Here is a 12,616-nt window from a genome sequence, read left to right on the forward strand (position 1 = left end):
TGCGACTTTATTTAAAAATTAAGAAGAGTAATTAACTTTATCGATGTACAACTTAAATAGTTAATTTAAATATTAATTTTTCAAAACTTATTTCTAGAAAATTGTCCAGGAAACTACGGATTAAATATAACAATTAAATTATAATTCAATTACATAAATTCAATTAACTATAATATTATAATATAATTGTCTCATTATATAAACACAATACAAATAAATCGTCGTACATACTAGTGACTTTATTATAAAAAAAGAAAAAGATCAGAAACAAAATATTCTGATGGAAGTAATTTTTCTTCCTCGTCTAAATCTTTTTACACGATCAGGAAAATGTCTAGCAAAGTCATAAATAATTCCCGATCCCTCGTATTCGTTTCTTTTCGACTAAAACTTTAAAGCACGATTCATTACGCGTATTCCCGAATGTGTTTACATATTGGATTTATTACAAGGAACCAACATTAAAGTTTTTTAATCCTTCAAATCCCAATTTATCACCCAAAAAACACCTAAACATATTTACTTTATGAGGGAAAAAGTGTTTGGAAAAATTATGATAGCAACAGCGGAAAATCATTCTTTATCTGAACGAAACGTTATATATATTTATTTATTTATTAATATATATATATATATATATTAAGTATTATATTTAAGTATTATATTTATAGATTTGTAGATTTCTGATTTTAAGGGCAGTTTACTTAAAAAGATAAGCGGCACTGCTTTAATTAAACCACTGAATAGAAATAGACCAAAGAACTGAGATACTTATGAACGTTGCTGTAACTAGACCAAAATATCACACTCGCATTCAAGCCACAGATCTCATTCCCAAATCGTTCGAGGATAGATAAATCTCAATGGAATGGCAAAGGGAGAGAGGAGCGCGTGGTTCGATTTTTAAAGAGTCGAATACAGGAGAAGTTCCTTAAGTGTCGAATATCATTGCTATGGGGATAGAGGACCCGATGCGTTTGACGAACGAAACGAAACGAACGTACAACTAGCCAGGAGAGGAACCTGAAAAATGCCAGGAGATCGAGAAAGTATGCGGCACACGGCGGAAGCGCGAGTTCGTATCGAAAGCTCGCCTCGTACCTTGACGTCGAGCGGAATGGAAGCGGCGGCTTCAGTCGCTCGCGAACTTCCACCGTGAAAGCTTCTCCCCGTGTGTTCGTCCGCTTCTGATCAGTGTCTCAGACACAGAGAAATCGAGAACGCGCCAACACAGAAAAAAAAGATTAGAATTATCGTGATCGAGAATCGTTTAGGTCGTGAATTTTTATGAAAATTTCGTTCGAATTGACAAAGACATCAAGTGGATCTTGATGAGTGAATCAATGTGTAACTTGTGAACGAGGATGAGGACGACTCTGTTTGCACCGTTTTGCTTGTTCATCGACGAATTCGGCGAATAAATCAACGACAGAGCAGGTGGAAACCATGCGGAGGTGTTTGCTTCTGGTTCTTTGTGCCGCAGGTAATGAGTTTCGCCAATGAATCGACCGATTTTAATTCAACGCCTGTGATTTACGCGAGAAATATCAAGTGAAAGGAGGCTAAATGGATAAAAAGATTGACGAGGGAAGAAATACATTTTTTCCTCCTTCGGTTTAGTTTCAATTGTATTTCATTCCGGTAGAAATGTCTATCTCAATGTTGCTTATGAGTGAAAAGCGTGAACGTTTATCAAAAAACTTATGCACACACGCGGGCTTTTCTCTTAGAAATAAATTTACGGAGTGCGTTTACGAGTCGTCGTCGTGAAAGCTTTCTGCGACTGGATCCTTTGAGGAAAGCTTTAGAGAACAAACCATGAGAGGAATAGAATTAATTATCAAATTGCAAGGTAAAGCGAAATACGAAAGAAAGGTTCCTCTGTGTTTATAGAGCTAGTATAAACATAAAAGAGATCGCTGGATAAAACGAACATGATAATTATATATGTCGATACTCGTTTAACACACCTATCGAAAAAATTCCATTAAAACGGCACATTCGCCTTTAGCATTGAAATAAATAAAATAAAATAAAACTTCGTTTAATGGAATAAGAATAAAAAATGAAACAATAAAAACATATAACGCTCAGATACCACTATAAATTAAATTAAAAAGTCGTATAGTACCGATATATCGAATCGAGAAAGAAAGAAGAAGCGTATCTTAAGAAAGATTTCGAAAATAGAGAATAACGAAAACATTGTAAATAACTTCATTCACTATTGTAGAAGCTGGCCATTTATTTATAACTTAGATCATTCACCTCAAGAATTTTGTTGACACGTACGAATAGAAACAACTCCACTGCACGGTGAGAAACGAGTGCCGGTTCGGTCCATCCTATTTTTCTTCCACCACGGAAGATTAAAAATTTATAACATGGGACGTTCCCTTACAGTACATTTCCTCCTTTTCTATTTTCTATTATTTTCTCCCTAGAACTCGTATAAAGAAAGGAGAAAAAAAATGTGTAGAAACGTTGCCAACGTCGGACATTGATACGAGCATAATGAAACGTTATAACAGAACGATTTACAAGCTTCAACTGATGCAATATGCAAGTCATTAAATGCAAAAGGATGTACCTACCAAATGCAAATATCGATTGGTTACGCACTTGTGAGTACGAAAAAATTCATTACTAATGGCGCCTTTAAGCGAAACTAGGCGACTCGATAACGCTACTCGAGATTTCTATCTTTCTTACCTACTATTATCCGAAGAACTCGACATAACAAAGAAGAAGCGACGATACAATCAATGTCACGATGCACACCATTTAATACCAGAGGGTAGACAAATATGCACGTTCGTGATTAGATTTTTTTTTCTCGCTTTAAACTACATAATAATAACAATTAATAATTAACTTCTACGTATAAGATTAGGAAAATTAAATTTCGATTAAATGTCTTTTCAAAACAAAATCTTTAACTTTTCTAAATGATACCGTATCGACATATTATATTGATAAATATTAAAAATAAGTTTCAATATGCAATCTATATTTATCTTCGAAATCTTTAATGAAAATAGTAATATTCATATTTAAGATGTAAGGTAAATAATAAGGTGAATAGTTGAAGCTAAAATATTAAATTCTTTATCGTTATGTAATGTAATGTAGGGCTAATAAAAATAAGGCCACATATACCATTGAATACCTAGATGCCCGAAGTGAATAGATCGGCCATCTATTTTTGTTAGAGAGTACACGAATCTTTAGTCAGAAGACCACACACAACGGTATTAAATCACACCGCAAATGTGTCGCAAAACTAGAATAACCATAAGAAAGTGTTCACTGCCAAAACTGCAGAATAATGGATTACGTAAGTATCGGTTTTTCACCACCTTTTATTCGATCTAGTTAACTTGGATCGAATTAACTTTGAACGGATTAAATTCACGAACGCGGTTATTATTGGAGATATCTGTACAAGATCAATGAATTAATACCAGTGATAAAATAAGTATAAATTTTATCATTAATAACATCAATATTCGCTATGATCTTCTATAAACATATAACGAAACCATTTTTGTTTTTGTGCTTAATGGAATAAACCAAATCCAAAAAAAATACTTACATAAGTGAGTTATATGCAGTGTTAGCAAGTTATAATGATTATACGTTTCATCTACTAATAATGACTTTAAACATGACGAATACAATCCCCAACTATATTTCATAAAAATAGTCTTTTTACTAAAGTATGCCATGAAAGAAAGATTATATACATGATTGATACTAGATTATTAAATTATAATTACACCAGTTAATCTAAACGTCTGTTATTTTAAAGACTAGCAAAAGAGATACATACACGAGACACTTGTTGATCGGCCGTAGTGAAACAAATCGAACGCTGTAGCTAAAATGCAGCAATATGAAACAATTACGCAGAGCACATGTAAAGTTAGCCTTGTGCTAGATGTAACTCGTCAATGAAAGAAAAAATTGTGGACACACGTGTTATCCATGAGTACAACATACGCATCGATGAACATGATTCTTACGTAGATAAAGGTACAGCTTATGTACGTGCTGATTAAAAGTTCAGACGCAATTATGACTGAATAACAGTTATAGATGTTCGTATTAATTATCAATGTTCATGACATAACACGATGATATCAAAGTCCGGCGTATAGTATTTAATTACACCTTGTTAAATGGCGGATTTCTAGAAACATAGTCTCGGTATCTATCGTTCGTTTAAGTACAAGCACATTTTCAAAGTCAGTCACCGATTTGGGTTAAAGCAAGTTTGCATCGCATGGCTCTGCTGATATGCGAATATTGACAATAGATAAAACAGCTGACATATATACGTGCTATGTGGTTGTATAATTTCGATAATACTCGTTTAAGATAATGTTAGCCTAGTAAATTTTTCGAGTCATGTATAAGGATCAAGTATAACCATCTTTTCATTTTCCTCACGTTTTGATTTTAATTTTCGTCACGTTTTGCAACGACCAAGTATGTAATTAAAATTAAATTTGATTTTCCAATTAACAGAGAACTGTTTTTGTCGTATGTATGATCTCTCTCACGGATTTACAGATTAAATATGAACAATTAGCCGAATAATTTACTCGTTATTCAAACTAATCAGATGATCTCATCCTTAAATAATTAATCAGATTTAAGAAACGAAAATATTGGAAACCTTAACAAAAGGAGCCACTTCTATAGTCCGTTACGTCATCACATACCTCGACAAGATTATGAACCTTGGTAGCTGTTCCCCTCAAATATTTGTAATCGTTACATTAGACACGTCGAATTAACAAGGATTTTACACGTGAAAGATTCATTCGCATTCATAAAATTTCCAAATTTCAATCAAGTTCCATTCGGACTGCTTTGACATCGCTCGAATTAAATCCTGAACAAATCTCTTTCATCTTCAACATTTATGTATAAAAATGTAATCTAATTGGTAGAGGAATGGAATCTTAAAAACTCGAAATTTGCTATCAATCAGAAACGTATGACTAAAAAGATGCAAACGTTCGTTTCGATTATATCGACCATTAATTTGTCATAATACAACTCGGATAAAATGAAAAGTTGTTCGCAATATCTGCTGAAAGGCGGATTTACATTCAATGCGTGTCCTGGGTATACAGAAATATCGGTGAAGCTACATCCGACGCAATTGCGAATGAATACGTGAAAAGATAAAGCTGCAACATTACCGCGGCTGTTTGTCGTTTATGGTTTCCAGCCGGAGAAACAAGCAAACAAAATGTGCTCAACAAACCAAACGTGTTCAGCGGATGGAAACTTTTCCCCGTATAATTCGTGTTCCTACAAACGTTCCCTAAAGTGATAATTTATAGTTGAATATGTTGTTCCTACAGAATTAGAAATTACAGAAATTGCGATACATTATCCAAGGTGATTGCAAATATGGAACGTGTAAGGGTAATATTACCTATTACTTGGAAAATAAATAACGTGACGTTGCAACTTCAAAAAAATCCCAAACGATTGGTAGATTGCAAATTTTTATGCAAACTAGTATCATTATTGGTACTCATGGAAACGGAACATCTATAAAACATCTACGTTACAGTCAGACGTGAAAGGAATAAGTCTCAAAAAAGAATAAAACTGTCCATAGAACAAGTTTTTCAATGGTCGTAAACCGCGAAAGAATTCTACGAGAATAGCTGGTGCATGATTTAATTAGAGTGCTGCAGTTTGAATTCATGAAAACAACTCGATCAACCAGTAACCTATTTCGTCGTGTTAACGTACTCCCGGAGTTCTTCCATGATAATAAACCAAAGAGGAAGATGCACAGTGTAATTGGCACTTCGCATTTCTACCCTAATAATTCCCATGTATGGACGTAATAGCAATGCATCGCATAATTTTCTCGGATGATATCATTCACACTTCGCAGGCCGGACAACATCAAACGCATCCAACTAGGTTAGGAATACTTAGTAATACACGGAAGTTTAACTGATGTTTGATACTTGAGCACGGACGGCGTAAGAACCTTTAGAAGAAAACTTTCAAACTTGCATCTTTAAAGTACATATAATGGCTATTTCCTTCTATAAAAAGTTATCGTTATAAACATCTTTAACGTAAAATGATTCTTTAAGCAAAAATTGAAACGAAAAATTACGCATATAAATAACAAGTCTGTTTTATTTTTCTCAAATTCGAGAAATTTTTTAATGATTGAAAAATACGATTCGATCGAAAATGTTAAAGAGAACGCAGTGAGATTAACACATTCCCTGCGGAATTCGGTCGTAATCGACTTATGTCTATCATCGGTGTAAATTATAGTGTCATATATATCTCTTAAGATAGATTGTCACAGCTATTAATAAATACCAAAGACTATTAACCTTTTTAGCTGTAGCAGTCGTTATATCACGTGTATTCAATTTCACACGGTAATTAGCTATATCTAAACCACCGACAAATAAGCTTCTCCGCGTTTTTGCTATCAAACAGCAATACAAATAATCTTTTGCAATTATCGTACCATACATATATCGACATCCTTCGACATGCTTCGTCTTATAATTGAAAGAAAGAGCAGAGACTTAAAAACAAGTTTAAAATTAAAATTGGAAAAATGGATTTTTTAAACAATTTCCTAATCGGTATCTGTATAAACGAGGACATTATTATACAGCAATAATTATCACCTTGTTTGTATAACAAATCTCAATTTTATGACCTGTCATGTTCTTTTAGAACGTCACGATCACTAAATTATTTTCATATATGTAATGTATATAACTCCATCTGTATAATTGTGCCTATTCATGCGTAAAAACGGTTTACATAATCGTTAAATTACGCTCAAGGACAAGAGATAGGTATTAAGGATCCGCGACTAAACTGCGTCTGACGTTTTATTCGATTTTCTGCAATTGTTTCCATAAAAGGACAGAGCCACGAGAGACGAAAGAAATTATTGCACGGGGAAGAGAACGACCGTAACACTGAACTACTTAGTCCCGCCGCATATTACAGCATGCAATCGTATGACGTAATGAATTTGCTATCGCACATTCCTACCTACGTTAAAACCGTGGATATCAATTTTTACCGACGGATAAAACGTACATAAATGTAAGGCATTCGTTTAATACTCGTCACATGCAAAGAAGATGCACCGGGAGAGAAATTTATGTGAACAGTGTGTAGGCGAAACTGTTGAACTGTTGTGTCGTCCCCAAGGATTTCCTTGAACGAGAAATATTCTCGAGATAGAATATGCCATTGCCATTCTACGGAATATGCGAAATTCTCAGCTACAGATGATACGAGAAAAGATAAAATTACGAGAATACTATTTAAATGTTTGAAAATGATTTCTTTTTTCTTCCGTGTTAAAGAGAATATGATAAATGAGATAAGATAATGAAGGCTAGCTAATTATTCTTTACGACTTCATTGTTTTACAGGCATATCAGCAGTAGTGGCACAGCCGTACAATAACAGTATCAATCCAGCAGCCACGAACAGGCTCAGAATCGGCCGACAAAATGAAATCATAAGGCGGTACATGTGCCCTATAGGATTCTTCCGATTGAAAAGATATTGCTATTACTTAAGCGGAGGTACGGCACCTTGGAGAGAGGCCTATTTTCACTGCAAAGATAGAAACGCTACTCTAGCGATTCTCGATAGAAATGGTAAAGATCGAATGCTAAGGAAATACTTGTCGAGCGATCAATTCAGTAAGTAAAACTCGTCTTACAATACAATATTTAATAATAAAAATAAAAAAAGACATATTACCTAATAGATACTTTTCAAACCACTCGTATTATACAATCTTATATTTACAATCATAAAAAAATACAAAATATATGATCTTAAATTTGGATGAAATTGGTTAAATATCTAAACTGGTTGAAATATTATATCCCAGCGAAATTAGAGAGATGGATCGGTGGAATATACAATTGGCAGCAAATGGCTTGGGAATGGGGAGTGACCGGGGAGAAAGTGGTGTTCCAAAATTTTGGTTTACCTCAATCTAACCACTCTAAACAACAATATGCATGGCACTGCATCACGATCGATCCCACGTTAAGATATAAATGGAGCCCACGAAGTTGCGTCGAACGAAAACACTACGTGTGCGAAGTACCAGCTGGACGTATAGGTAACATTCTACTTTCTTGACGCTCGTTTCTAGCTCAAATACTACTTAAACCATCATTCGTCAAGACATTCGTCTTAAAACTAACAAAATTTACACATACAAGAATCATACGATTGTTGAACCTTTTAGCGATTAAGTGGACATCTATAATTAGATACTTTGTTTAAATTATAGTTAGAAGACGTAAAAAAACGATAGATCCCTACGCACCGCAAAACCAAAGATTGAAACCTCGAAAGAAGAGCAAGAAGTACTCGAAAGAACAGAAGAAATCAAATAGACAGAATAAGAAACGAAGTGGATGGAGAAAGAAGCACGCGGAACAATATTCAGATTGGGCACATGGTGTGAATGTAGGTTCAAGGCCACCTAGGTAAGTTCTTTTACCTATAAAGTAATAGTAAGTTGTGAAATATACCGTTTGCCAATAGTATACTATTTTGTACATAGAAGACAAGTGGTTTCTCTTAAAGACCGTTACGTTGCCCGGAAAATTCATAGTAAAATTCGAAAAAAATTTGAACGCTATGTATTTTCATAGAATTAACATTTTATTAAATGTATATATCGGTATTTTTATGCATATATCAAACCGTAGCATAACCATATTGTAGCATAATAATACATTCGTAATTGTAAACTAAAATTCTAATTGCAGCGTTAAAGGATCATATCCGAGAACAAGAATGCGACATCACTCGAACAGAACTCAACTGAATTACCCACAAGTGGCACAGATGTTGCCTCAAGGACGAGAATACAGTGCATTCGCACCTGATATGCCCAGTAACGGTCCACAAAGTCTAACAGCCGTAAACAACATTTTGCCACAAATCCCGAGCAAGATGAACAACCTAGCGAGCGAAGAAGTTATTTTAAAGCCATAAACAAAGCGCTATTTATTTTAACTCTTTATTTGGTTGCTTTAATCATCGATCATTATTCTTCTAAAAGATCATTTTGTATCTATGTTTCACACACTTTCTTCCATTCTGCATTTTGCTAGAAATTGAATTAATCGAGGCTTTCATTCAGCCAAATAAAGAGTTATAATTTTCGTTTCGTTTCGTTTCGAATTTGTGGATGATGAAGTTATTTAGGCGCTACTAAAGTCGAGCATAGACTGAGATATAATTTATTCGGCTCAAAACAGTCTCTTCTTATGTTCCTCTCTTTCTAAATAGACGTTAGATTCTTGAAGATGTACTTGTCTAGTTAATAACGTTACCTCGAATCGGTAGAGTAATAACTTCAATGTTCGTGTATCGCGTACGATGTGTGTTCAGATTTCATTTTGTATTTTTTTATTTAATTAATCTGCATGAAACGCGGATCGTCCATTAGCGAACTATATTTGCAATGTTAGTTTTTGCTTGTCGCTAAGTATTACGGCATTCGAAGGCATTTATACGAAGAAACAAATTATAAAATGCAAAACTACAATGAAATAAAAGATGGAATTATTTAATTGCAAATGTACTTTTTAAAAATTTGTTTTATTTAAAATAATAACTCGTTGTAGAAAAACTATTTATTCACTTTGTTTTAATTTATTTTTTATTATTAAAAAATGATTCTTACAGAAATAAGTTCTAAAATATTTCTTGGATGAATGCCTTCGGTTTATTGTAGCACGAGAAAGCAATTTAAAACAATGGATTTATTTTTCGCGCTAACTAAATGTTTAAAACCATAGTGCAATCATAGCAGCAGATAATATATCACAAATAGTCAAACTGCTTAAATATCGATAATTGTATGTTGACTATACCTAAATTTTCAAGCATACGTGTATCACTACCAATGGATAATGCACTGACTGCATATCAATGTTACTCAAAAAATATCAGAAAAAAATATATATGCATATAATATTTGATGTTTATCTAGAACACATTATTTAGTATATGTTATCAGTATATATCGATATAAATTTCCCAAGACTTTTATTTTTTATGCTTTAATTTAATGATATTGTATATACATATAAGTACCGTTAGAATAAAACCTTTTTACGGCCGGAACGTTTCAGGATTTATAAGTTGATAAAAAAGATTATACGTTTAATTATAAGCTAAGTGATTCGAGAAATATTGTGTGATGTACTTAAACATTTATATTTACGTACATTACATTCTTATTTACATATTAATCTGTATTTGTACAATGTTACTTCAAAATTAAAAAACCCATTCGCCATTAAGTTGTATAATACTTGAAACTCCACGATTAATTCGTGAAGAATTAAGTTTTGTTTACAAAATACCCAAATTATTGAAACATATCTTCTACATTTAACATGATGTACATTACGTCAATAAAAATTCTATGTCAAATCATCACTATGAAATTTAATTTTTAGCCTAAAGTGTGATAGTAAACAAACTTTTTTTAGATAATTTAGATAATTAATTAAGAAAAAATTTATACTTTTATAAAAAGAGTTCCGTGATATTCAACATACTACACGTTTCATAGTAGACATATATCTTACTACCTTTTTGTTAAAATAAATATTTTCATAATTGTGCAAAGTAATTATTTTTAAGAATTTAATCAGTAGTAATATTATCATTACTCCAAGTCCAATGAAATTATTTATAAAACAGCTGACAACAAAAACCAGATAAATAATCACTTACCTTTATGTAGATACAGAGAGCATCGCCCTTTGGTTGACCATTTGTATCCTTATATAACTTGATCTTGTCCTTTCCCTTTTCATCTCGTGCTATGAGACCACATTTGTTGAAAAGCTTTGTAAGTTCATCCATGGTAATGTCTAATGGTAGGCCAGACACGTAAATAGCAGTATTATGGGCTTCGTCTACTTCGAACCAGGTTGGCGGCTCATGTGCTTTTCTTTTGGCTTCCATCTTCTTTTTCTCTTTATCGATCTTTACTTGTGCTTGAGATTGTTGCACAGTATTTGTTTCTACTTTACTTGCATCTGTAAACCCATAACTCATTTGATATCTTGCCATGAAATCTTCATCCACCTGAAAAATAATTATTTGAAAATATTTTAATGATAATACATTATGGGCTATATAAATAACAAAAAGTTTATTGAAAGATCTTTTATGAAAAACACACCTCACCTTTGGGAACCAGGCATTTTTTTCCTTGTCCCAAAAGTACACACTGCCGTCATTAGGATCTGTATATGTATGAGTATCATTTTCAAAGCCAAATACTCCTTCTTGTGCCCTAACTTCATTATCATCAGAAGCTTTTGTTTTTGTTTCTTCCGTATCTTTTACCATCCATTCATTCTTATCTCGGTCAAATCTATATGTAACATTAGTTGTAGGATCTTTATATATATAAGATTGCCCATCGAATTTATAATGTTTCATAGAATCTTCAGCCTTCTCTGTATCTTTACAATCAGCCATTTTATGTTAATAATATTTCATTTGATGAAAAATCCAATAAAATTCAGCATAAAATTTAAAACCTATAACAGAAAATTATGAAAACATATTAATTATGATAATGATGCTATCTTAATTGCATATAAAATTTATTAGCTATTATCAGTTTGTTAATATAAATAGCATGAATAAATAACAGCAACCTGTTGATAAACAACATTCATTTATTTGATAGAGGTTTAAATCACATACTAATGCTTTGTATTTGGTAATTGCTAAGGCAATTAACATAACCTTTCAACTTATCGTACTTTGTATTTATCATAAAGTATCATTAACAAAAAATTATAAAAATAACAAAACAAATTTATACAAAATGTTAAAGTAAAATTTACTAAGATAAAGATTGATAAAACAAAAACGACATAATATAGATTAAATAATTACAAGCGTATATAGGTTACATAAACATTATCGAAATACAATCGAATTTAACGTTACGATACACAACTTGTATCTATAACATGTACGTACTAAGTAAAACGCATTTATATAAATTTTCAAATAATAACGGTACAATTTCCCTCGATATATGAAATAGTTACGTCAAAGTGCACAAATATTTTGATGTAGGTTAGATATCTATCATATACAGGAATCGATAGCACTATCAAACATACCATTTGAAATTATGTTAGTTCTTCACAATAATTCTAACGTAGGTAACGTCTACTCTTATCAAAAAATATAACTTTTTTAAAAAGAAACGAATTGTAAATGCTTGAACTTGACAGCAACACACTATTCAACATGCGCTGATACCTGTTCGCGATACTAATGCGCTCTACATGAAATTGTAGAATATTCTATCACGTACATTTGTGCCGATAAAGCGTACTGTAATCAATTTTATTTATTTTAACGCTTATTTCTTTTATTAAATATTTATTTTAACATTTAATATCTTATCTATACTTTTAACTTTGAGCGATTTAATAAAATAATTATTACAAAATTATTAATAACAGATATTATTTAACAGAATAGGTTAATTACTAAATATTTACATTTTGTT

The 12,616-nt window shown here is 32.3% G+C and overlaps 2 protein-coding genes across 2 annotated transcripts in view; one reads left to right on the top strand and one right to left on the bottom strand.

Annotated features, from left to right (window-relative positions):
- Positions 1-12,390, bottom strand: part of LOC117206331 (HIV Tat-specific factor 1 homolog) — a 57,952-nt gene extending 45,562 nt beyond the window's left edge. Inside the window, exons 1-3 of the mRNA XM_033445573.1 lie at positions 12,222-12,390; positions 11,266-11,624; positions 10,807-11,163 (exon numbers count right to left, since the gene is read on the bottom strand). Of these exons, the coding sequence (XP_033301464.1) occupies positions 10,807-11,163; positions 11,266-11,562 (654 nt within the window). The 5' untranslated portion in view covers positions 11,563-11,624; positions 12,222-12,390. The remainder of the gene's footprint in view (positions 1-10,806; positions 11,164-11,265; positions 11,625-12,221) is intronic.
- Positions 1,123-10,188, top strand: LOC117206332. The gene is made up of 5 exons (XM_033445574.1): positions 1,123-1,483; positions 7,458-7,733; positions 7,928-8,164; positions 8,339-8,537; positions 8,823-10,188. Exons 1-5 carry the CDS (start codon positions 1,447-1,449, stop codon positions 9,049-9,051), a joined length of 978 nt encoding a protein of 325 aa, XP_033301465.1. The 5' UTR covers positions 1,123-1,446; the 3' UTR covers positions 9,052-10,188.
- Positions 12,391-12,616: the final 226 nt, after the last annotated feature.

The sequence above is a fragment of the Bombus bifarius genome, unplaced genomic scaffold, assembly GCF_011952205.1.
Source record: "Bombus bifarius isolate JDL3187 unplaced genomic scaffold, Bbif_JDL3187 scf7180000008006, whole genome shotgun sequence".
Lineage (NCBI taxonomy): Eukaryota > Metazoa > Arthropoda > Insecta > Hymenoptera > Apidae > Bombus > Bombus bifarius.